This window comes from Scatophagus argus, chromosome 20 (genome assembly GCF_020382885.2).
Source record: "Scatophagus argus isolate fScaArg1 chromosome 20, fScaArg1.pri, whole genome shotgun sequence".
In the NCBI taxonomy this organism is placed as follows: Eukaryota; Metazoa; Chordata; class Actinopteri; family Scatophagidae; genus Scatophagus; species Scatophagus argus.
The window spans coordinates 3,884,453-3,911,574 of record NC_058512.1 but is presented as its reverse complement, the minus strand read 5'-3'; the positions used below and the strand labels follow the sequence as shown (position 1 = coordinate 3,911,574).

Below are 27,122 nucleotides of genomic sequence, written 5' to 3'. Positions count from 1 at the left end.
TACTGTGAATATACCAAGTGCCAGGATAATTGGTGCATCTAACCCTTCACTGTGTTTCGGCACTCAGTCCAGTTTTTCACACAGTCTCAGAAGCTGGTATAAAACCACAGTGCTAACAGTGCTGGTTCACTCCTCCTCCTCTTCCTTCCAGACAAGTTTGTCAGTTTACAGAGCTGATATTAAATTGTTCTTCTAATGGTTCACACTGCATCTTTCTTCCAGACATCTTTTAGTTTCTGAGGCTGTGTAACCACTGGAAAGAAGATATGATGAACAAGAACAGCAGGGCAACGCCTGTGATCCATGCGTTGTGGGGAAACACAGATGCATAAATAATGTTTTTCTTGTGCACAAGGTGCCTTAAATCATTCCCATTACCCTGCAACCGTCACTGCTGGATGTAGCTCATATGAAGTCAAAGTATGTTTCATAGCGGTAGCTTAGCGTTTCAAGGGAACGTTAGGGTAGCTTTGACAAAGATTGACACCAAGGTGAGTCAAATCATTTCATTTCCAAAAGATAGACGCTGTATTGTGCAAATCAATGCAGTTTCATTCATTCCAGTTAAATAATTTCATTTACTATTGAAGAGAAGACCCCCAAATGTAATCACATTTATGTTCCTTGTTGCTCAAAGTTATAAACAAAGATGGTGCTGTCCACATTCTCTACATTCTCTAATCTAAACTATTGCTAATTCTTTGCTTCTAGTGTCACTGAACAAATGGTTGTGATGGAGTGATGGAGTGTTTTGACACCTGCGGTCCAAAACTAAAACCAGATAAAGTAACCTGCACTGGAGAGAGAGACTTCCCTGTAATGTGAACAGTCTTAATATGTCCATATATAATTTTTGGGGGGGAAAGTGAGGGGGTTGCTGTGACATGGCTGGGGGTGGAGATTTCACAAACACGTAAAGGCCCCCTGGGAAATTCCCCTTTGGACAAATGGGTGTTTGGAATAAGTCTTCTCCAACTGATTGCCAGGTGTGTATCTCCACGCTCCTGTTGTGGGAACATAGTCTGTGTGGATAGACAGAAAACTGAAACATAATGAGAGGCAAAGGCAAGAGGAAAAAAGCAATAAAGTTACCAAGGAATGAGTGTCAACCTGATATAGACCTTTACTGCCCCCTATTGGTAGAGAAGTTACTTATGATCAAATAACAAAAGACAAATAGAAACTTGAAAACCTTTTTAATCCCTAGCAGGTTGTGTAATCATTGCATTGTCTTTAGAGTAAAAATCTATAACACTCTATAACAACTTTCTGTGATATGACACAGAAAGTTGTTTTTTACACTACTATAACACGTCCCACCTTAAGCTGAACGACATGCGCTTAGCCGAAAACCTGCACTTAACATTTTCACACGCTGGCGGGCAACTTTTTTTCTGAAACATTAAAATTCCTCCATCTTTGCAAGCATGTTTAGCTGAGAAAGTAGGGCTCTGGAACATTACACTATCAGTGAAAACCTTTAGGCACTACAGTGTTGTCTCCTAGCAACCAACAAAAAGGGTTGGCAGTGCAGCGAGAGGTGACATTATCCCAAACCATCATCCAGTAATTCCGTCTGTATAGTGCAGTACTTCCATGTCCATGTTTTATTGAAAAGAGTATGTGGCTGGATACCACAGGGGAACATTTTTTGGCCTTTTTTTTTATTTTATTTTATTTTTTTTGGTTTGTTTAGTTTGGCGTAAGTGCCACAGGATCAGTCATATAGGAGAATAAAAACTGTTAAATAACAGAACATGCCATACATACCAAGCTGCTGCAGGGGTTTTTTTTTTCTCAAACATGAAAAAAAAAAATACAAACAAATAAATAAAAAATAAAAAGCTATGCATTATAGCTTATGTGTTAAGCTACTGTCCGCTAAAGATAACAGTTATAAATGGATTCTCTCCTTTCAGCAAGGTCGTCATTTCTTCTTGAATACCTAAAGTGCATAACAGTAGAAAAATCTGAATCACTTTTACTATCACTTACTATTTGCCACAACAAATATACACAACAAGACCAAATACAGATAAAGGTATTGGGCCACATGACAATACACCACTTTGGTGAGTTGGTCCTCCCTTTGCAGCTATAGCAGGTTCCACTCTTCTGTGAAGGCTTTCCACAGGATTTTGGAGGGTTTCTGTAGGAATGTTTGCCCATTCATGCAGTAGAGCATTTGTGAAGTCAGACACTGATGTTGGACCAAAAGACCTGGCTCACAATCTCCGTACCAGTTCATCCCAAAGGTGTTGGATGGGGTTGAGTTCAGGACTCTGTGCAGGTCAGTTGGGTTCTTCTGAGCCAGACTCATCCAGCCTTGTCTTGGTGCTGGGATGGACAGGGGCCTTCCACAAGCTGTTGCCACAAAGTTGGAAGCATAGCATTGTCCAAAATGTCTTGCTATCAGAATCAGAATCAGAATCAGAATTCCTTTATTCATTCCCGAGGGGAAATTCTTTTTTGTACAGACATTGCACTTGCAGTTTTCCCAACCAAGAAAGAAAGCGAAAGATATAAAAACAGGATAAACAACAAGATAAGTATAAATCTAAAAATATACAGGTATTTACATGTGTAGTAAAATCTAAAAACACAGGTATTTACATGTGTAACATATATACATTGTATATATAAAAGCGTGTGTGTCCGTCACAGTGCTGAGTTTAACAGTTTGATGGCGACAGGCAGGAATGATTTCCTGTGTCGCTCTGTGGTGCATCGTGGGAGTAACAGTCTGTTGCTGAAGGAGCTCCTGTGGCTGATCAGCACATTGTGGAGAGGGTGAGAGGGAAAGTCCAGTATAGTTCTTATTTTGGACAACATCCTCCTCTCAGACACCACTGTCAGAGAGTCCAGTTCCTCTCCCACAGCATGGCTGGCCTTTTTAATGATTCTATTGAGTCTGTTAGTGTCCCTCACCCTCAGGCAGCTGCCCCAGCAGGCAACAGCGTATGTGATGGCACTGGACACCACCGACTCATAGAACATCCTCAGCATCATCCTGCAGATGTTGAAGGACCTCAGCCGCCTCAGAAAATAGAGGCGGTTCTGGCCCTTATGCTGAAGCATTAAGATTTCCCTTCACTGGAAGTCAGGGATGAACCCGACCTTTGTCTTGTGTGGCATCAGGTTGGAGTCTCTGGATGAAATATTTTACCTCTACAGCTAAAGTTGTATTTCTGTTACAGATAGACAATAAGAATATTACACGTGAAGTTGACTTTTACATTTCTACTGTAATATTAGCGGACAATGTACATTTGAACATGAAAGCGCAACGAGGGCTTTCACAGCATGTGCTATTGTGCACTGAAATTGCCATGTCAGTTTGCATTCTCAGTTGAATTATGGCTGCATTATGATTCCATACAGTCACAGCTTAAATCTACTCACAGAATGTGACTGTATTTTAAATTACACCTCCACACCTCTATGGTGCTAAAAGTAATCCATTAGCACACTGCCCATCACTCAGACACATACAGCAAAAAAAAAACACAAACACATACACACACACACACTTACTCCACCACTAGCCCCTGGTGTGACATGCATATTTTATAGACAACCTTTCACTCCAATCCCACTCCTGAACCCGAGGGGGCATTCTGGTTAAAAGTCACATCGACTCTGCAAACATTTTCTTCCCATCTGCCAAGAACTCAGCAGGATTTATAGTAACTTCAATCCGTGTTAATCTTGCTGTTTCAGGACGTATGGAAGAGTTTGATACAGTACGGCCATATATAATATATACAACAACAGTGCCATGAATGTAGATCAGAATTTTTAATAGTAGTTTTAATATTAGAGGCAAAGTCTGTATATTTTGATTTATATTGCTTTAGACAGAGTAAATATAATTTGTGCATTTGTCTTTTTTATGCCATCGCACGGCCAACTTTTAAGTGATGATAAAATTACTATTAATAAATTCTTATTAAATTCTTTGATTTATTAGAACAGATGAGACGCCTCAGCGGAGTTACGCACTGCAGTTTTTCATCAAAACAGAAGTACGTGTGTGTAGGTTGACCTATAGGACCAACTCCCCCGTGTTTCTAGGTGATCTTAGCAACACTTTTCCACACTGGGCCTTCAGGGAGACAAGAGGTACAGTACATGATGTCATCCTTACTTATAATGAGGTTGAATGTAGTTGTAAAAGTCCCGGAGGGGGGACGGGACACATGTGCATACAGTCCCTATGGGAGACATATTGTACTTTGAAATTCACAAACACTCCCAAAGGCACTTTAGATGTCAGGAAATGTAAAACTCAGTTTTCACTTTAAGGATAAAAGCATAAAGGTAATAAAAAGTCACTTTTTTCTCTTGCTTTGAACATTATCTTTAAATACTCAAGTTCAATACCTAAATGCAGTTTTGAGGTACTGATACTACATTTGAACTTTGTACTCCACTACTTTTGACAGATAATCACTAGTACCTTTTTATGTGTTATGTTTAAAAAAAAAAGCATATCATAAGTTTATATAATTTGCTGTTAAAATTAAACCAGGTGGTTCCAAACCTTTTTGGCTCTTGTTCCCTTCACAGTAAAGTAGTGTTTATTTGGGGTCCCAACTTGTCTTGGTTCACATGTCAATAAGTAGGTTACAGTGAGTGATTTCAACTCTAAACTTCACACTTGGTTCCACTGAAATACCTGCTCAAGGCTCAAAAAGATGTTTCATGATCAGAAATCTCCCACGAGTTTAACTGGATAAAGATCTGGATGACCACAGCATATGATTCACATCTTTTTCATATTCATCAAACCACTCAGTGGCTCACTGGGAATTTGCATTTGTTACTGCATATTTCCCTGCTCATTTATTCACATATCTCCTTTCATTTGTAAATGCTCATAGATATGTCAGTTTTGGTGTCCTACCACAATATACACACTTCATGTTATTGTAAATACCAGATGTCTGATTTCAACATCTGAGATTGTGCATTTCACTCCGTTTTGATGGAGATTTCAAATAAATATTTTTGTTAGGGAGCATTTTGAATTTGTTTTTTAATGGCATGTTTTGTGGAGAATTTGATGTGATTCTTGTTATGAGGGGGGGCAAGAAAACACTTGTTGTTATGTGCAGAATTGCAGATGATCTACTCCATGCGCCACCCTACATGAAAGATTTATCATATTCAAATGACAGAATGAACAAGCGGTGAGAACTCCCCAAGGTGCATCACTGCCATGTGATGTTCATGACAGGAGCTCATCAAATCAGCATTCCCTATGGAGTGTAGGTGTTGAAAGCACACATCTACCCACTCTTTCTGTGGCTGTTTGTGTCTCTCCCTATCTGGAATATTCCATTAAGCAGAGAAAAAAGGAGTCTGAAGGACAGCTGGGCACAGCCAACCTGCTGAGACAGAAATTAAATGTACTTTCTTCACCAATCAATACCCCACTGTGTGGAGATGATGGAGGGCTGTTGGGGTTAGAAATAGAGTGTTTATGTGACATGACATCGTCCTCAGAGCTCCGAGGGTCATCACACACCCTGCAACTACAAACCTTGGCTAAAAAGCATTATATACTCGCTAAACTGGCCTTTATCCCATTGGTCTCTGTGTAACCTACGAGAAATTAAGTCGTGAAAGTTATAATTTTCATGAGCTAATAGATCCATAGTTCGTCCCCAGATGGAATTCATTTTAATCAAGTATATAATAAGGAAACAAAAGTTCACCTTTGGTGCCCCTGTCGTCATTTGTCTGTCTTTTTATGCTACTCCTTTTTCATCCAGTCTGCGTATATATCTAAAATGTCAGGTTATTCCATTGGAAACACTATGGTAAACAGCAACAGCAGTCATCTCCTCCCACACATTTTCAACCATGGTGCACTTAAACATCACAGGCCCATACGTCACATGCCATTAGGTGACTACCAGCACCAGAAAATACACTTAAAATTAAGCCTGACCCAAAAACAGATGCAATAATATCATTGAGAAATACATTTAATTGTCTCTGAGGCCGACAATGAGAAGTGGTAATGCAACATGGCCTCTATGTGACATTGCAGAGCGTCGCAGAGCCCCGCTGTGAAAAAGCAAGGACATACACTTGTAATGACAAATAAGCATTCAGTGAAAGCTGGAGAATACTGCAGTAGCAGGACAGCCGGATGCAGAAGGACAAACGCTCATGTTCACTTGTTGGTCAGCAGCAGACATGCTGACAAACAGTACTTTCCCCTGAGTGGGAAACGAGAACAAATTCCACATGTCACAAACTTGGAGCTGAATTAAGCAGATTCCTCTCCCTGAATATGCTGGAATTTTGACAAATGCATTTGCTGTTGTTGCAGAGACAATCCCAAAATACGGAGTGGAAACTGAAAAAAACAAGTTTAATTCCATGAGGTGACAGTTTGCCTCTTTATCCCAAACATGATGCCACAGCTCTGCCATGAGGCTTCACTCGAGCTGTGCATGTTCGGAAGCATTCGCCAGAGACGGATGTCAGAGATCAGAGACTCGCCGAATCATCCTACGTGTCAAACCTGACAGGCAAAAACATTGTTTTCTTTCTGAGAGGCTTACATAGAAACACTTGGGAAGTTGCCATTGATGTAAATGCATCAAAAGGGGAATATTATGCTTTATGGCTGAAGCTTTGGGAACAGAAAGAACAGAGTCAAGTTTATCTTTGATATGTAATGAAGTACCTGCGTTAATTGAATTCACTCAGAGGGTGATGGTCATACATCAGTTAACTGGAGAAATATAACTAACTTTCAAGATTTCCTTTGGCTTGAATTGCAAACTATATTGAACATAGCGTCATAATGTACGGAGAAGCGGTATAGAAAATGGATTGATGGATGTCCTAATGTAAACATTCCCATTTGCGGTTGTTGTATAATTCCATACTTAAAATGGCTTTCCACTGACATTGAATTTAATGGTTCTGGCTTTTATACACTATCAATGTATTGTAAGAATGATTTCTGGTGTATCTGGTTGGCTTACAGTAAATATGCTTCTATGGTTTTTAACACAGGCCCACTGTGTATCTGTGTGGGCGGACCTGCATATGTGTATACGTGTGCTGAGTGGGAGCAGGGGCACTGCTGGGGTCTTGGCTTTCTCTCTGAAAACCATCTTCAAGCCTTTTTTTACATCTCATCATTGTGAAGCCTCCGCTCTACAGCATCTCTTATCTTGGCCTCAAGCCTGCTCCATGATCAGTGCTTTTTTTTCCTTATCTTCTCCTACTATTGTCTGCTGGATGTTGTTCATCTCACATGTAGATTAGCTTCTGTATGTTTATTGCCCATGACGCTGGTTCAGCTGAACCCCAGGAAGGAAGCAGCAGAAAATGACAGGGCTACTAACAAGATTCAGTGTGGACTCCCTGCACCTTCATCTGTATGCTTAACCTGGCCAGGAAATGCTTGCTCGCCTCCATTTGAACTTGCAGGATCTTCCTTTCCCAGACCGCATGCTACCAAGACGTGTGCACTTTTGGTTCCTGACAGGCGCATTAACAAAAGTAATGGCCCTGCCAGTTGACATTTCAAGCTCTGGATCAGTTTCATTCTGGTTAATAGGCATCAGCCATCATGTGAGGTTGTCAAAGCTCATCTAAGGAGATGATGCAGAATGAGAAGAGACAAATTAAGACCGAACTTTGTGTTGTAATTAAAGCTGTTACCATGCTGAGTTTCTCTCATTTGAATACTACAAGCACTGCAAAGAAAGAAACTGAAGCTCCATAGTGGGTCTCTGCTGCCCCCTGTAGTAGCAACGCGACATGAATTATGACTACTATAACACTAAATGTCTCCTTTGAGAAATTCAACTTCTTATTGGAGGTTTTACAGAAAGAAATACACTGAAGATGGAAAAGTTTTCATGTATTAAAAGATGTCACAGACTGCAGGGGCTGACGGTGCATCTTGGTGCTGTAACTCTGTTGAACACGAATAGCTGACTGGTTTAGAGCTTAGTTCAGTGTACCATGTGGTTACACGCACTGGGTCTTGTCTCACATAGAGTGCATAAAGTGTGTTATAGATAGCAGAAAAGGAGTCAGTCTGCTGTAGTTCAACCCAATTTATTATGACTGACCCACACTGAGCTACAAACGAAGCATGCGAGAGGAGCTTTCTGTTCTTCCTCCAGACAGAATGTGAAAATGAAATGTGGAGCCAAGAAAAACCAATGAAAGAATCCTTTCACACACACACACACACACACACCCCTACCCACTGACTTATACTGAGAGCATCTTCATTAATATATTTATTCTGTGGTTTTGTGAGTTACATTAACACCATAAAACATTTGATATATTTTTTTCATCACTTTCATTTGATCCATCCTCACACTGAGAACATCTAAGACTGTGCTTGTCCTGTATGGCTGTTAATAAAACCAAATGATTGACAAAGTAGATTGTGTCTCTTTTATACATGTCTACACTGCCATCTGGTGGTATATGCCAGGAAAACCAGCAATCATTGTTTTTATATCTGGGCTGTCACTGTCTGTTTTAACTCCTCCAGCTGTTCCAAATGATGGACTTCATGTGATCCATTCCAGTTTTTATGAGAACTCTCAGGCTCATTTCTGAACAAGTACACAAAGAGATGGTACAAATTTATGCAGTTTCATTTTTTCCTGGAATCCCCACTCAGTAACTAATTATCCTCATAAAATGTCAGACAGTCACTTATTAAGGCAGCATTAGCTGTTTTAGATTAACACTAACATTGTGTTTTAATTCATGGCCTGTCCAGGAAACTGCTTCTAGTTACTGCTACTGTTTTGTTTTTTAAAAATAGTCTAACTACATAAATAGACGACTGATAATTCTTCTATAGTGCAGATTGAGATTCGCAGTCTCCCATGGTTGTTCAGCCTCTTTCCTCTGTTTTGGGGTCATGCTTTGTTCTGTAAGAAATCAAGCTTCTGTTAGCATCCAAAAAAGACAGAAAAACTCAGAAAATCAAACCTTCAAAAAAACCTTCAGCATCATCCTTTCAATTTACTACACAATCTAGTCTTGTTTATACATTCCTGAGCAATATTTTACTGTTGCCAACATCAGTATTTATCTATATATCTTTCTGCACAGGACAGGAAAGATGAACAGCATCCTGTAGAACTTCTAAAGATTGTTGGTGCTTTAGAGAAATGTTTCTATCATGTGCCAAACATTTGTAAGGCTTTGCAAATGTTTTGTAAAGTTGAGAAAATACAAACAAAGTGTTTGTGAGCCCTTAAGGATACACAATGATGTGTTTTGATGGAAGAAAGTTGAATTAACTTCTCGGATGTTTCCATACTACCTCCCCACCGAGGCTGGAGGGAGCGGAGTTGCTGTCCATGGTGCTGAACCTCTTTTTTCACTTTGGAAATCTTTCTTTTTTCTGCCTCCATGGCTGAACTCCCACAACAGTGTTGCTTTTGGAAAAGGAGAGACAGACAGACAGACAGACAGACAGACAGGCTGCTTTGTATTTCCATCATGCCTTTTGTTTTATTAGCAAATGAATTACGTGCTTGTCTGGCATCTATTTTCGGAGAATCATCAGACTCAATTATCACCAAGTACCAAGAACCGGCCCACCACTTCCTCATTTGCATGCAAATGAAAACACCAAATGACCGAAGTGCATTTCAAGGTCAGGCACATACCATTATGTTGTAATGCTGCTTGTGCCAGTCTTTCATGCCGCAAGGAAATAAGGGCAATTTTGTTCGGTCACATCACCGTTGGTGCAACTCAGATCACTTCATTTCTTGCAGAGAATATTAGTGCAAAAGCAGCTGCATCTTCGATGTGGAATTTTGCTCTCAGAATAGAGGAGTACAAACAGTATCTATTCAGAGTAGCAAATTTAAAGTATAAATTGGCTCATTGTGTTCAAAGCACCGGATATTTTTCTTTTTTTATGGACTATAGATGAGTTAAACCAGGACCAAATCAACATGAAAATGTATCTTCTCATGAGACGTCCCACTCATTAATATGTCTAATGGCAGCAAATGGTAAGATGCCATATAAGGACCATTAACCACCAACTGCACTTTCCACAGGCCTTTTTTTTAGTGATTCCTGCTACAATTTTAGTGTCCATTCTCATTCGACTTTCCAGCTGTGCAGGAAGTTAAAAGTTTGGTCAGTGACAAACAAACTAAAAGTCCACAGACTGTTTTCACAGGGTTATGAACAGCTCAATAATATGGGATTCTGTACACATTATGTATTATAGTGATTTTTAATACTCACTCAGTAGTTCTATGAGTTAAATGTCAGAACGTTATTTAAATAAAGTGTGATCCAAAATTAATCATACGGATCCACTCAGCAGCAGTGTAGCATAGTCTACATCTGTTTGCGCTCTGGTAATTATTAGGAATGTTTATCCAGGCAACATTGACAAAACTGGAATATTTTCACTGCAACACAGGGTAAGAAAACTAACTGACTTTGAATCATTTATTTATCTGCTTATTTATTTATATTCATTAGAAAGGTCCCCTTTGAGAGACAATATCTCTTCTGAGAGTCCCGGTCAAGGCGACAGAAGATAAAAATAAAAGGCTTTCGTATAAAAGTAGATTGGCAGATAAATTCACAAAACAACCACAACAACAACGACAAAAAAAACATATCAAAACACAACAAACAGACACAAAGCACACAGTGATCACAGGCTCACGAGAATCATGGCAAATATTTGCAGTATCACTGATCTGTAAAAACTGACACACACACATCTGCAGAATCAAGTCTAAACAATCAGTGACCTTCCAGAGTTTGTACTGCAGTTTAAATGTTACTGCTAGGATCTTATTTTGAACCAACTTTTACCTTTAGGAGAAAGGATGTATTTTATTATTTCAAACATGAGTGCCAGAGAAATAGAAATGCATGGGAATGGTCACATTGTGAAGACACAAGATGAGGAAAGCAGGAAAGCATGAAGGATGTGAAGATGATGGATGGTGAAAAGTTGAATTCCAGCCTGAAAAAGGTATAGTGAAATGTCAAAGGTGAGCTGCGGCAGCTTCCAGCCTGAGAATCTGGTTTCTTATGGCGTGGATCACTGCACATCATGACAAAGGTTACAGTGTGAGTGTGTGTTTTCCTTATGTACAGTTCATTTGCAGTCACTTATGTTTAACAAATGAGCAATGCGATTTCATGAAACGCATTGATAACGTCAGGTAAAGTATTTTTTCACTAGGTGTGGTGAAGAGACTTTATATTGGGTGCCACAAATTATTACATGAACTCGACACATTGACACATTACAACTCTCAGCATTACATATTACATCACATATAGACTGTTATCAAAAATAATGGGAGCTAATTCTGTCAAAATTATTATGAAGTAATCATTAGCTGCAACAGGAACAGCCTCAATGCTAAAAAAAATACAAGCGTACATAAATATCACAAAAGATAACAGAATATACTGGTATGAACTAAGATATGCTAAACTCCACTGACGGGCCAACAGCAAATCCAGGCCAAACACAAGGAAAAGCTGTCAATGCTGCTGAATTAACTGCCTCTTGAGAAGTACTGGAATACCGAAACAACTCTGGAAAGAAACCCATCAGAATATGGACAAATCCCACCTGAGACAACAGAACATGGCTCACGTGAAACGATGGTTTGCAATGTGACACCATGACAACAATCCAGGTGCATCACAGTGAAATGCATCAGAGCTTACACATCTGCTCTGTATCCCTATAAATGAATAAAAACTAAGAATGTTTATATTTTCTGCAACTTATAGCGACTTATCAGGACATTTTTCTGGTATTCTGCTTTCTTCAAGGATGCCCACTCTGTACATTACAACAAATACTGAAAACATAAAGAAGTTTTCTTAAATGTATCCCAGATTGACTAATGATTAACAAGCTATAATATCCTTGTATTGATGTGTTGCTTCCTCTTGAACTACAATAGAGCCGTTCAGACATATCTGGCTGAACATTTATATCAAATGCCTCTGACAAAGTAATCCCCCAATAAACAGGAGCAAAACGGATAGACAAAAAACAAATATTACCTTCAAAAAAGAGATGCATTAGTTGTATTGTCTCAAAGGTGCAATATGCCACCTGTCAAAATTCATACTCTAAACCAATTGGGGGCAGCATTTCACCAGAGAAACTGCTAACTGCTGTTGGCTAGTTAGCACAGTCATGCAGCTAGTGGTCCCATAAGCTGACTCGAGTGTGCCTGGAATGGGACTTTGGAGCACTGTTGGAGTGTTGGTATTTACACTGCAAGCACAGGAGCTTGGGACCACCAGGGGGAGGGGGTTTACAGGCCTGGGCTGTTGGGGACCCAGTGGGAATGCTGGCAGGGAGTGGCTCGGGTATGGGCACCAGAACTGGAACTCTGCAAGTGGGCAAGGAAACCGGCAGCTTCCCAGTGAACACAGCCAGACCAAGACTGATCAAACACAGGCCAGCAGAGGCCAGTTGGAAAACAGCAAATACAGTGTGAAGGGGATTTACAGTGTCTCCAACCAGGATTCTGACTTCAGGGATTATGAAGACGTGGTGGGTTCAAGTGGGAAGAGGGGTCGTGAAGGGGGAGAGGAGTGTGAGGGAAGTCAGGGATGAATCAAAATCCATCTGATCGTGACTGTCATCTCTTGAGATACAAAGAGGTTTTTTGAGACAGAATGGACTTGTTTGGCATTTTAACATCAGTAACTATCTTTGTAAACAGAATGCTTTACAAAATTATTGGTGATTTCAATATTTTAATTTTTTAACCTAAAATTTATCAGTGTTTTATCCTTACATATTGTACCTTTACTGTGACAATCATGCATCTCTTCCGTTGACATTTCTTGAAGAGTCATGTGAAGAATAATTTTAAATGACATGTATCTGCAGGAGAGATAAGCATCAGACTTAAACCTACATTTCTAAAGTTTCATAATTATTAATCAATTTAGATATTAATTTAGATTGAGTCACACTAACTGAAGAAATGAAAAATCTCAGTGCCTGGAACCAAATTGAATATACACACAAAAAATTGTAGACTTATCATCTCATCTGTGACCCATAAGCATATCTGGTTTTAGAAGGATAATACAGATATATCAGAACAAGTTTAAATGCAAAGCTAATATCAAGCCCAACCTGAACTAATTACCATTTTGAGCTGTTGTAGCACAACAATGTGTCGGATTTTAATCAGACAAAACACATTTCTGAGTTATCTAACTAAACTACTGTACCGTGTGGGAGATAAAACTTTCTCATAAGAAGGCAACACTGCCGCTAAATTCTGTGGCATTTTATTTAAAAAGTGTCTCTGGAGGTTATTGAATGCTTAAATATATTCCCGGGAAAAAAAGCTGTTTTAAAGTATCCATGCACCATTAATAGATATAAAATAAACAAGCGGTTGTGTTTTGTATATATTGTCTGGTCATTTGAAATGTGAGCACAGATATTTTCCGGGTTAGAAAAAAAAAGCTGATGCCATATTTGAAAGGGTCCGTGCTCGGCCGGACTCTGGGTTTAAGGAAGCTGGTCCGCCCGGCAGTCGGAGCGGAGGGGGACTCGACGGCGCGAGCTTCAGGCGGCTGTGTGCGAGCTGCTGACGGACACCGAAATATCTCCACGACGGCTTCTCCTGGTACCTTCAAACAACGCAGCGATGAGCACGGTGTTACCATAACGGTCGTTTCGTGGCATATCCAGGTGAGTTAAACTTGCCCGCTGTGTCTTGTTGGGGCCGCTGTAACTGTGTGAAAACAGACGAGGCTAGGAGGGTTTCGCTGTGGCTCAATACAAAGGCTTTCTTTGCCGGAGAAAATGCCGGGGCTGCAGCAGCCCGGAGGCCCGCCTGTGCCTTTCAAGTCGCCGACCAGCAGCGGTTATCCTTTGACCGTTTCGACCTCATTTCGTCCGTTTGGACCACCAATCTAACCGTAATGCTTTACATCGAGCCATTGACGTATATTACCTAACGTTTGGCGGTGTTATTGACCGAATACGGCGGGCTCTGACATCCACGGCCGGCGCCGAGAAACATGGTTGCTCTGCGGAGTCTCCTACTCTGCACGCCGGCCATCAGTGCAGTCCGTGCCGCTAGAGGCTTACGGGGACAGCCGGGGTTAGCTCTTTTCCAACCAGATAAGCGTCTGGAAGGGAAAATACACGCAACCACCCGCTTAGTTATGTAATAGAGAAAATGCTAATGTTGGCGTGAGCGGTGAAACTTTCTTTGTACACATGATATGTCAAACAAAGTTGGCATGCATACGACTACGTTATATTCTCTTTGCTCGGTTTATGTGCCTCTTGGCATTTTCAGCGGAGCGTCGTTGGTGACCCGTCCTCGTTTCCTGTAGCTTCTTCGCACTTTTCTATCAGGTTCTCCGAGTTGTAATCCTCCAGGAGAGTGGTTAAGTGCGGAGCATATTGGCTGTCGATGTCAGACTATAGCCGGGTTGCTCATTTTCCCCCCGCAGGTTTCATGCTGGGCTGGAGGGATTTACATTAGAGGTATGGAGGCTAACAGAGGTTCCTGCTTAGCGACTCCTCAAACTGGGGCTTGTTTTCTTCACGGAGGCGCAGTACCGGCTGTCGTGGGGTTTAACTGTGGACATTGGGCTACACACGGGACAGGCTTAGACAGGGTTCAGGTGCCACATTTGCCATCCAGGATCTACGGGGTCTGGTAAGTACCAGGAGTAACGTTTTCGATTTTATGCTTCCTCCATGTAACAGCACAAACTACCTGCAATCTAGATTAATTATTTAACGGGTATCTATAAACAGCAGAACTATGTGTTTAAAGGGCAAAACTTGAAATCTATCCACCCAAAGTCCAAAACTTAACTTATTTGTATCAACCCCAATGATACGGAAAGTTACATATTACATTTGGTCAAGTTGTAGAACTCCAGTTTAGGTTAGTTGTACTTCAAGTATTTTCAGTAAAAAGATCTTAAAATGTATGAGAATATGAAATATGCCATTCTTTATGCACAAGGAGTAGCTTACTTTTGATGATGCACATTTTGCTGATATGTATTTTTACTTTAGTTTAAAAAAAAAAGTTTACATTTTAAATTCTGGATTTGCAGGGCTCTACTTTTCCCAGCAGTTGTTGAACTCCAGTGGCCCAGCCCAGTTATGTTGTGACAATGTTCAATATTTAGTCTGTGTTGCATTACTCAGTGGGATGTGTGCACACTGTCCATCAAGGAGAGCTTTGACAACATCCAATATAGAGTTGAAACTGAATGGCATGTTGATGGAACATGATCCAATTGGATAAACATGATAATTAACTTGAAGTAATTGATATAGTAATTAGAAGGGGAATTTGTATTAAAGCCCAGTTGACTGACTTGCCACAACAACCTGTAACTTAAGCTCTTACCCCTACAATAAAAAGTGGTTTATTTAGAAATGTTTGAGTTCTGTTATTTGGGTATGAGTCGCGGTTGTTGATGAGTATGAGTCACTGGAAGGTTATTAAGAAAGCTGTATCACAAGAAATTGCCTGTACTTTATACTGAGTGCAAGAGGTCAACAACATTCTTTAAAAGTAAATTGTGATAATAGCATGTGCAATATCACCATGTGTCAGGATGGAGCGGAATATTCTTTTATCATCTGTGCAGGAATAAATTCATTTAATTCTTAAGTTCACAGTCAGGACAGCCCCAAGGCTGGATTACTAACTGGACTTCTGCCAAAGGGCCACAGACCCTCAGAGGCACAGAAAACCCCACTGTGTGGCAATTACTTTGCGGTAATTTGATTAATTTCAAATTTAATACGCACCATGATAAAAAGGTAACTCAACTTGGAATAGTTTCAGCTGCCATTTTTCTGACTTAGCGCAAGATTTAAAGAAAATAAATGTACTTTTTATCAACTTATAACTCTAGAACTGCTTCCCACAGACTGTTTTTGCCCAAGGGCCCACTAGCAGGCTAACCTTGCCATAGGGAGGCCTCTGTGGCGTGCTTCATAGTTTTGGCTCTAGCGGAAAGACCTAAGGTTATTTACCATAATTTGTGAGAGCTGTCATGAAGGCCATTCTTTCTCTAAATGTGACACTGGACACCTCCTTCTGTGGTTTCATAGTAAACGCCTTCCAGCATCACTAACTGCTTTCCTTTTTATTAGATTCCCAGAAGTTTGGTGGCCCAGTGTATGACTGATAAGTCACTTTTATGCAGTTGACTCACTTGAATTGTTATTTTTTTCTGATACGTGGGACCAAAACGGGTTGGAGACTGAGCTTTTATTGTGGGTAAGCAGCTGGCCATTCATTGGACATTCTGTACACACCATCATCTCAAGTCTTCCAGAAGTTCACGAATTTCCCCATAAATAAGCACTAACTCCTGCAGAAAATCTCCCAGTGCCATGTAGCACCATTTTATCTTACATGTTAACTTAAAGCCTGCGACAAGCACTGCAGAGTGGTCACATGGAGTTCTACCACAGGAGGGTAGCAGAGCACTGACAATGTCTTTTCTGCACTATATTCAGAATGTGTTGATGTGTGCAAAGATGTGTATTCTGATTGGAAGACTCTGTCAGTACTGACCCATCCTGACTGACTGTAGGGTCAGTGAAGGGGAGGAGACAGTCACAGATTTGGTGCAAGAGGATCATATTTCTAAGTTGATGTGCATTGAGGGGAAATATCATCTCATTGGTCCTGATGGTTGAAATAAATTATAGGCAACTGGCAAAATGAAATGGAATTTTAAAGTCAGGAGAAGAGGACAACGGGGGCAGATAAACCAGGAATGGCTATATGTTAACATTTTCCTGCTGGCTCCGTGTTGGTGTTTGTCAGTAGTAGTACTCAAAGCCTGAAACATCCTTCAAATGTCCCTAGAATGAATTCAATTCAAAATCAAGACATCTGTATATGGTTGGACAAAATGTGAATTTGAATGTGTTTGTACATTTTTTTTTTTTTGGATGAATCAATTTGCAGTATTTCAGGGACATAATTTATTTCATTCACAGCTCTTACAAAAGAATCTGGTGTGTGAAAACAGAATAATAGTTCACTAATCAATGGCATCAGAATACTTTGATGAGTTGCATAAACATTTTACACCTTTAATCATCAGTGTAGTTTGACTTGCCTGTCACTGTTTCTTTGTTTCTGTTTTCTTTTCAGATTGAACGATGTGATCGTGATCGGAGGCAGCTGCACTCCAATGGTCGAGGACCTCCCCTTACTTCACTAGAATGTACTTGATGAATGTACCTCCTGTCGCAGCGACGCCTACAGAATGGAGAGCATGTGGCCCGCCAGGAGGCTATAGCCTTCCGATTGGCTTCAATGACTCTGATGCTGAGTTGTCCACCAGAGGCACACCTATCTCAGACAAGGTCCAGATGATCATAGAGAGCCTTAGGAGCTCCCAGTCCTCATTCGAGATGGGCGATGAGATTGAGGGAAACGTGCTGTCAGGACAGCAAGGTCATGGGCAAGCCTGCAAGGTCGGAGTAGGTTCTTACATGGGAGCCAAGTCCAAAACTAAAGGTCCCACCGAAAACCAACAGGGAAAAGTTTCCTATCCCGTCAAACACGAGAGCAGTGACTCTGACAGCGATGATTCTGTGGACAGAGGAATTGAGGAGGCAATACTGGAATATCTGAAGGAAAAGGATGATCACAAACGCAAGGTGGAACCATGTTTCACCTTTTTCCAATCATCTAAAATTCCAAGGAAAAACCCACCTGTTCCTGAGATTTCCAAACAGAACACTGACAGCAATACATTTTTGATTGCTAGTAACCAGTTTCCCAAAAGTGTCAAAGCTGAGACTCCCACAGCGCCAGCTATTGTACCGCTAAAGAAGTTGATCAAACACAAAGACTCTCTAAATGACAATAGAATTAGAAAATTGGATTCAGATAAGAGTACAACCAAGAATTTAGTCTTATACAAAGACCAGGCAACTAGCCCCTCCAAAACAATCAGTCTCTTGAACAAAGTAAAGTGTCCACTCACATTTAAGGTTGAGGAAGACACGGATGATTCCAGTAGTGATGATGGCATCGAGGAGGCAATTCAAAGATACCAGTTAGAGAAAAAAGAGCAGCAGAACAAAAGGGATGCTTTCATTCCACATGCATTCAATGAGGAGTCTGACTCTACTAGTGATGACGGGATCGAAGAAGCTATTCGCAGCTACCAGCTTGAGCAACTCAAGGAGAAGAGTGCCTTGAAAGCATTCATGCACAAGCAGAAACCCTTTAGTAAGTCATTAATGCACGCTGTTGGAAGTTCAAGCGCAGAAAACACTAAGAAACACAAACTGAGAAAGAAGAAGATCAGAACAGTGAAAGAAGTGAAATCTGTTAAATCTCCCTCTTCTGTTTTCATATCCAAGGACATGCTTTCAGACAGCTCGAAGGGTAAAGGAAATGGATTGCTTTTGTTTAAAGTAGAGAACGTCAAGGAGCAACCTGCCCCTACTCCTGCCCCACCAAAGGTAAATACCACAGCAGAGCTCATGTGTGCTGAGGCAATACTGGACATTTCAAAAACTGTTATGCCTGGAGCCTTTCATCAAAATGTCGGCCTCAGCAGTTCTGTCCCCACTGAATCTTCATTGCTTCCTGACAGCTGCCCAGCTGAAGAAAGTGATGGCAGCTCTATTGATAGTGAAGATGGGATAGAACAGGAAATCAGGAAGTTTCTTGAGCAGAAGGCCCAAATGCACAAACAGCCGCCCAGCTCTACTACGACTCACGAGCCTCCCAGTGTAAATGAGCTGGAGGAAGTGAAAGCAACCCAAAAGAAACTTCCAAGATTGTCTTTGACACAGAGGAGAAAACACAGGGCAGAAAACTGTAGCGTTTCCAACATGTCAAAAACAGAAAACAATATAAAGGAATCTTTACCTGAGCATGGAAAAGACTCGAGCCCATTGGTGTCTTCCCATAGAAGTCAAACGCACTCAGTGGCTGGATTACACAAGGGGGAGCAAGGTGGAGACAAAAGCAGCTCGCTTGACAGTGACGAGGACCTAGACAGCGCTATAAAAGACCTGCTCCAGACAAAAAAGAAGTCAAAGAAAAAAACGAGGAACTTAAAGAGGAAATCAAGGAAGCAACTTAAGAATGAAGAACCAATGCTGGTAAATGCTTCGCCAACCAAAAAGTTCAAACCTGATCTCATTTCCAAACGTAGTGCTTTGAAAAAAGTAAAAAAGAGTAAGGATGACATGAAAGACAAGTCTGGGTTTACTAAAATGAGTGTTTTACAACATAAACAAAGTAATAAGAGTGAAGAGCATGATGTACCTGAAAATGAAACGGAGAAACTGAAAGCAGCTGAGGGTCAAGTTGCCCAGTTGTTGTGCAGTACTGAGAATGCTGTTCAGATAAATGAAGACAGCAGTTCAGTAGACAGTGATGATAGCATCGAGCAAGAGATCAGAAGGTTCCTGGCTGAAAAGGCCAAAGTTTCCACTGCAGAGAAAAGTAAAGATGGAGATGTATCAAAGAATGGCACTGCCGCCGTTTGTACCCCACTTGAAGATGAAGACATTAAACATGCTGAAATTCCGAGAAAAAGTTTCAGTCCTCTCTCTGGACAGTCTCCTCTGACTAGACAGCCTCTTCCAGTGCCACAGAGCTCGCAGCCGGACATCTCTGCTGTCGGTGCACAGTCACTCCTGACCTCAGTCCAGTCCAGTAGCCCCAGTCTTTTGGAGCCAGCAGACGGGGCAGGGGCTGCTAGAACTGAACAAAGGAGGCCCGTTGCTGGGAAAGGAGATGTCCAGGATGCCACCCCACAGATGGAGAGAGTTCGGCCAGTTTTGAGTGCTGATAGTGCTCACTCCCTCTCAGAGTCAATTAAGTGGCGCCAGAGCCTTGGACTCCCCACGACTGACACGAGAACTCTCAGTCGAACTCCATTTCATATCACCTCTTCTAAAATCAGCAAGACTGCATCAGCAACTCAACCATTTCAAAGTGCGGTCATCGCCCCCAAATCACAGACTCCAGTCTCTGTTTGGTCCTCTGCGAGGACCAGCAGAGCTCATTTCCCCTGCTCTGCAGAGACAGCTGTAAATACTGCTTTCAGATCCCCTGTTTTAAATCTTTCATCTACTGCCAGGCAGCATCCAAGGTTGTCCTTTACACAAAGCCCTGCGCCTGGCCACAGGCCACAGTGCCCTGTAGAAGGAGAGACAGAGAGTATGGTGCATATGCCCAAGGACAAGAGTGTGTTTGTCGAGCTGGAATCTAACAGGACCAACCATGTCCAGGTTCGAAGCAGGGATTGGAGTGAGGGAAAGGAGAGGGTGGACTTGATAAGTGAGAGAAAAAGAAAAGGCGAGAGCATGAAGATAGAAGCTAAAGATGTACATCTAGAAAGAACAGAGGAAGAATGTATAGATGAGACAGATGATGAGTCAGGCGACAGGAAAAATCCAGAGAAGAAGCAGGGCTTTTCCACACTGTAAGTAGTTCCTTTGGTCACAATGTCCCATAGAAACATAATCCAATTTAATGTGACTTAATTTCTTGATTGTACCCCACTAATAAATAAGTAGGTTACGATCAAGCTCATCCATTTATAGGCTCTAAGGGAATGTTTGTTGATACAATAAAACAAAACAGGCATTTTTTTTAATGTGTTTGTACATTTATACAGCTATGTAACATAATGGCACCATCACGAAAACTTTGTTTTGTGCTCTGATTCAAATCATCAAACTGTTGAAAAGCAATACAGTACTAGTACAAGAGGCAGACTGCATGAGTAGAAGACTTTCTTGCAGAAAATGACATAAATACATCCTAAATACATTTCGCATTTTATGTCACAAGGAATGACCAAGAAAAAAAAAGCTACCTGGCAAAATAAAGATTTATGGTTAACTTCAAAGGCTTAAAATTTGGTTGTTTCATTTTAATAAACCAGTTAGATAACACAAATTAGCAGTGTCAATCAGAGAGTTAAAAATACATGTTTTTGCATAATTTTACCATAATTTACTTAAAGTCAAAGAGCAAAAATCTCAAAAGTCTTTATTGTCAATGCTATTGTCATTTAGTAAATCAAAATGACACATTTTACACGACTTGAACCATTACTGGAGTGGTTGGTGAAACATAAAAGAGACTTGTGCTTGAAAACACCATTAGACCTGCAATGATTGATTAATCCACAGAATATAAATCAGCAATTATTTTGATAATCAGTTGTTTTAGTTATTTTTTTTAAGCAAAAATGCCAAACTTCTGCTGGGTCCAGTTTCTCAGAAGGGAATATTTGCTGCTTTTCTTTATCACATAGGATAGTAAAGACATTTGAAGACATCACCTTGGGATATGAGAAGTGCTGATGGATGTTTTTCTTTCTTTCTTTTTTTTACTCCTGGCAGAGTAAAATCAAGGGAGAAAAATGGGCTGATTAATCAATAATGAAAATACACATAAGACTGTTTTTATCAAAATGTCATGCAGAACTGAGTAATCATGTGATAACATTCAGAAAAAGCAGTTGGATATCATGCTATAACTCTGAGCGAAAGACTGTTTTCTGGGATTAAACCTGCCTGAATTTCTACCACTGACATGTCAATCATTTCCTTCCTCACCTTGTGCCTCCCTACCTTACCTCTTCATACCATCATGTCATGTTGCTGAAGCTCCAAATCTGAACACTTGTAATAATTATAATTCCAGAAAATTATCACACACAGATTGAGCATAGCCTAAATTCTGCACTTGAAGAGAAATAGCCAGGGGGCATTTTGAAAACAGGTTATACGCTTGACCCTTAATAAGCACCTTTTTCGCAGCAATTTTAACCGCCAGCCGGTACTGGAACAATCTGTTCTCAGCTACCTTAGAGATATTATACTTCATCTTCTCAGTAACATTGGTTTTTCAGACACAGTGTCCTTAATGCTTTCAACAGTTTCAACTCATAGATGGGAAGTTAAAGTTCATTTGTTGATGACAGCCACTATTAACAGTCTTGGATTTATTACCTCTATGACATATTCCACAGAAGTCGCGTAGTTACTCCCGTCTGTCTTGCTAATCTTGATATTTAGTGTGTTTATTTCTTTGTCACGTTAAAAGTTTTCTTGAATTTCATATGTTGAAAAAAGGCTATTTATTTTTGTTTATCAAAAAAAGGTTACTGAACATGCTGTGCATTGCCAGGTTTTGTAAATATTTTGTAAGAAGTGTTTCTTTTTTTTCTTTTACTCTTTAAGAAAAAAAAACAAAACTTTTGCTGTGTCTTTTAAGTTCGTCTGTGTAATAAAGAGTGGAATCCGGGCAACAGTGGGTCTTTCTTATTAATGTATAGTAATTTGCATCATGGTAACCCTCCCTATGGATGAATACCTAGCATGCCACTTTACAGGTTGACCGGTTTGAAGATGGATTTTGGGATTAATTCTTAGGGTGTTAATTCCTGGGACTTGGTCTGATGTCTGCCCTGCTCTGCCTTGTCCAGGTCTTTGTCCAGTGCCATTGACCCAGGCATCACCTTCAGACCTTGCATAGCTCTTACCACAGAGGAGAGAAGCACAATGTTCAGCAGGAGGTACCAGATAAAAAAATGCCCAAAGGTACTGTTATGTAGAAATGTGAAATGTTGGGCTTTGCCTCGTTATTTGGAATCATTTAAGATGAAACCAGATATTAAGTAGTATTTTAGCTAATCTCTCTCACCCCATCAATGACAGGGAAAGCTAAGAATATATATTTTTCTGTCTGTGAATGGTTGTCCAGATCACGAGGGTATTAAATATGTATTGCACATTGCTTGCAGGATTTACCTTCTCTCAGTTGTGTTCCTGTGCGGAACAAGTCTGTGCAACATGTCAAAAGAAAGCTTCAGTTCATTCCCGTCAGCAGGTATGTGATTGGACCCAAATGGTTTTGCCTCCACATTGAGAGATGATACAAGTAAAGTAAAACACTGTTCATCTTTAATGTTTTTAGTTTTGTTTTTTTTGTTGTTTGTTTGTTTTTTCAGGAGAAATGAAGCACCCATCAACCATAACACAACAGAATAAAACTTCATTCTGGATATGAAACATGCATGTAGATAATGTTGAATGTCTGAATAATTCTCTGCACTTTGAGTGCTTGTTTACATCAGGTTTGCTGTTTTGTTTATGCAAGCTGGTGACAGTTTTCTGTTTAGGCTTTAATTTTTTGAGTTGGAATTTGAAAAAAAAAATAACCTTTGTAATTTTTTAAGTTAATTTTTTAAGGAGATCCTCTAAAACATATAAGAGTTATATGCATTTTTTTCATTTTTCAGACTTGGACCAAGAAGTAAATCCTAAACCCTGGGAACTCTCAGTTATCCTGTTATTTGACTTTGCTACATTTTCCTATTGATTTTTCTCCCCAGTGTTACTAGTGAATAAAGCTAACTGTTCAAAGCGTTAGTTGGTTGCCATCCATTAAAACCCAGGGTCCTGGACCAGATAGGTGAAGTGATGACTTTTGCCAGTTTCATCTATTTATTGCCAAACATTTGTTCCATATAACATTACACATAACATTAATGTGGGTTGATGTTCTTTTCGTTTATTATACCAAACGCCAAGTATCATGACAGTCAAAATGTCAAAGGAAATGAAAAGTTATTGGGGGAGGGCATACTCTGGGTATTGTAGGCTTATAGAAAACATTTACGACAGACGGCTTTACGGCATGCCGTGAACTGCGAGCGCAGACGCAGTCGGCTGACCTTCCGTGGTTCTCGAGCAAGCATGGCAAACCGGGCGCTGATGAAAGGTATCTGCAATTATTTTTCATCTGTAGCGTAACGTTAGACTCAGAATATTTTCAGTGTGTTATAATCTTAAAGCTCTGTAGAATATTCGTGGCAGTGTTTTATTTAATGTTTGTAATTTTAACAGGCAAACGAGCAACTTAGCTTACAGCTAACGTCAGAAGTTAGCTAGCAGTACTCGCTTGTGATGAGTTTATGTCTGAGGTTTTGACCGTTAGCTGTGTGTTATGCGCAGGCCTTCTGGGGCTACGACACTCACGGGCTGTTACAATCGGATACTCCTGTGTTGGTGGACATCATTATGCTACTGCAGAGTCCGTCAAACCACCTCTGCCCCAAGTTCAGGATTTTACAGGTGAGCTAATTGACTAACACAAGACTAGCATGTGTATCAGAGACCACCTTAGTCAGTACTGATTTTCTTTGCATTTTGCAGAAAAAATATTAAACGTGCCTCTCGAGAAGCCGGACTTTTTCCGTGTGTCGGAGCTCTTCTCACTGAAAGATCTGTTCGACGCCAGAGTCCATCTTGGCCATAAAAAGGGTTGCAGGCACAGGTTGGTAATTTCTAAGCAATTTCCACTGTAAGGGAATTGTTAGGTCGGTCACATACTCTTTACATGCCTCTTAACAATTAGACACTTGAATAACTGTTCACAAATCGTTAAAGCAATATTCAGCACAAGGGATGAAGTAGGCTGCTGTGATCGCATAGGATAAAATAAACATCCCACTCACAGATATGTACAATACATTTCTCGTTTTAATTTATGACTTTGTTTACCCTAACGTTTTTAATCCTCCTTCTCTTAGGCTTATGGAGCCTTACCTCTACGGCTGCCGTTTGGATCATGATATAATTGATCTCGACCAGACTGTGGAGCATCTTCAGCTTGCTCTGAATTTCACTGCCCATATAGCATATCGTGGTGGCATCATACTGTTTATCAGTCGCCGGCGTCAGTTTTGCCATCTGGTGGAGAAGACTGCGAAGGATTGTGGGGAGTATGCCCACACGCGGTATTGGCAAGGTGGCCTGCTTACCAATGCCAACATCCAGTACAGCCCAGGAGTCCGCTTACCAGACCTCATCGTCTTCCTTTCCACTCTCAACAACGCGTTTCAACAGCACGTAGCAATCAGAGATGCGGCAAAGATGAACATTCCCACTGTGGGTGTGGTGGACTCAAACTGCAACCCCAGCCTGGTGACGTACCCTGTGCCCGGGAACGATGACACTCCAGCTGCCGTGGAGCTTTACTGTCGCTTATTCAAGATGACTATCAACCGTGCCAAGGACAAAAGGAGACAGATGGAGCTAATGTACAGCCTATCAGCACCCTCCACCCCAAGCTCATGACTTAAGATATTCTGAAAAATGCATTGATAAATAGACAGTCTGCTGCTCCCCTTCGTCATGCATCTGCATTTGGAAAAGCTCTGAAGCTTGTGTTTGGGACTGAGTTAAATACGCCACAGTACAGTGTATGTGTGTTACGACTTAAGAATGAATCTTGTTTCTATGACTTATAACTGCCTGGTTTTAATTTAAATTTTTTTTGTTTTGTTTGTTTGTTTTTTTACAGTAGATCGTCAAAGATGAATCTGTTGCAGCAGGTTCATCCAAGTTTAACTGTTGTGCACCACTGATATAACAGTCATTTATATGGATTCTCTGTCAGCACTTGTTACTCTTGTATTCACATTCATGCTCACTTGTTTGTAGAACATAATAACTAAAGCCCCTCAAATACAATCACTGTGTCACATTTTTAACTCTAAATCCAATTGTTTTGATGTCTTCCCATCATGCTGCACCCTTGTGGTTGATACAGATTTAACAAAACGCTGCTCATGGCAGTACGTGGGAGTAGATTCAGACACAGCAGTTCAGTGTTCATCTGTTTGATTGCTGAATGTGCTGCAGCATGTCACATGACAGTTGTGAAAAAAGTGTATGTAATAATCTGACCAAATTAATGAAAGCCCAGAGTGACATCTTCAAATTGCCTGATTCATCTGACCAGCAGATGATTGAAACCAGTTAGTCAACTTAAAAAAAAATAGATGCTGATGGATTTTCTATCAGGGGATTAATTGACTGATTGTTGCAGCTGTAATGTGAGTATTGCAGTTTATGTGAATCAAGTATGGACTCAAAATATGCATTCTGACTCAATGTAGTCATTTCTGTTCATCTGGCAAACGATTTAGCTCAAGCTGCTGTTGCTGGTCGTAGGAATTCGCGTCATTTTCTGTTATGTAAACAGTTGTTGGTGTCTTGATTTGATATAATATGAAACGTTTAGTTAATTTTCATTAAGGACATATTTTTGTTATATATATTATGTGATTCTACTAAAAAATGCTGCGGTATAAAGCCCAATACTCCACTTCGGGCTGTTGGCGAAGCATAAGAGTTTTGGCCACTCTCGGGTTCCGTAGTTGTGCAACAGGTTTTCCCGTCTCGGCCTCGATCTTCTCCTGAGCACCAGGGAACCTGCTGCGAGGACAAAATGGTGAGCAGGAGTGTGTGACTGTAAACTGCATAAGTGCATAACCGTCGTGTGTTACTGTGGGAGCGTCACGGCACTCGTGAAACAGCAGTTTCGCGCGTTTCATGATTTAGCTGCATAAACGCGGAAATTTCCGTTCAGATAACTTCACGTTTAGAGTATTATTGTTAGTGTTTTTCACGGTCTGCTTATTTACAGATAAATCCTCATACCAGGTGTTGTGTACCGTGTTTGGTAAATAATTTAACGTTACTCTTTCGTCTGGTTGGGCTGCCCGTCACGTGGTGAGCAACAGGCTATTTTAACTTTTGGAGTATAATCAAATTCACGCTGATGACATCACAATTTTCACTTCAACTTTCTTTAATTTTTATATCTTACCACGGACTTAACCCTGAGCAAACCTGCCGACTTTTAGCAGACTTTCTGGTGGGGCGGCTTGTCGTGCATTTTAAAGCCTGACAGTCCGGTCTTTTGACTGTTGCTTAAACGTGTCTGCAGTTTTAGTAAAATAAATTCTTCTTGCCAACTTTTGATGGGGTTTCCAGCAATGGGGGAAAAACAAAATTACCTGCAGGCACTGGGACATATGAGTGTAACCTATAATATACTGAATTACGAATCTATGATTGGGACACAGCAGTAACTTACATAACAGGGACAGTTAAATACATACACTATTTCAAACTAAATTAAAAATATAACTATTTGTTCCATCTGGTGAAGACATCCTTTGTCATTCAGTTATTTGGTCAATAAAAAATGAGTAACTAGTTAAAACCAAAGCCCATA

The 27,122-nt window shown here is 40.5% G+C and overlaps 2 protein-coding genes across 3 annotated transcripts; both read left to right on the top strand.

The window, feature by feature from the left end:
- The first annotated feature begins 13,504 nt into the window (after window positions 1-13,504).
- ppp1r26 (protein phosphatase 1, regulatory subunit 26) lies at window positions 13,505-23,464 on the top strand. 2 transcript variants are annotated; one of them, XM_046375983.1, is made up of 6 exons: window positions 13,505-13,738; window positions 14,512-14,720; window positions 17,199-20,502; window positions 22,519-22,633; window positions 22,837-22,922; window positions 23,044-23,464. In XM_046375983.1, exons 3-6 carry the CDS (start codon window positions 17,270-17,272, stop codon window positions 23,081-23,083), a joined length of 3,474 nt encoding a protein of 1,157 aa, XP_046231939.1. In that variant the 5' UTR covers window positions 13,505-13,738; window positions 14,512-14,720; window positions 17,199-17,269; the 3' UTR covers window positions 23,084-23,464. The 2 variants fall into 2 exon arrangements, with proteins under 2 accessions (XP_046231939.1, XP_046231938.1); XM_046375982.1 differs by lacking the exon at window positions 14,512-14,720.
- A 204-nt stretch (window positions 23,465-23,668) lies between these two features.
- On the top strand, window positions 23,669-25,570 carry mrps2 (mitochondrial ribosomal protein S2). The gene is made up of 4 exons (XM_046375991.1): window positions 23,669-23,816; window positions 24,050-24,169; window positions 24,251-24,371; window positions 24,628-25,570. Exons 1-4 carry the CDS (start codon window positions 23,792-23,794, stop codon window positions 25,172-25,174), a joined length of 813 nt encoding a protein of 270 aa, XP_046231947.1. The 5' UTR covers window positions 23,669-23,791; the 3' UTR covers window positions 25,175-25,570.
- Window positions 25,571-27,122: the final 1,552 nt, after the last annotated feature.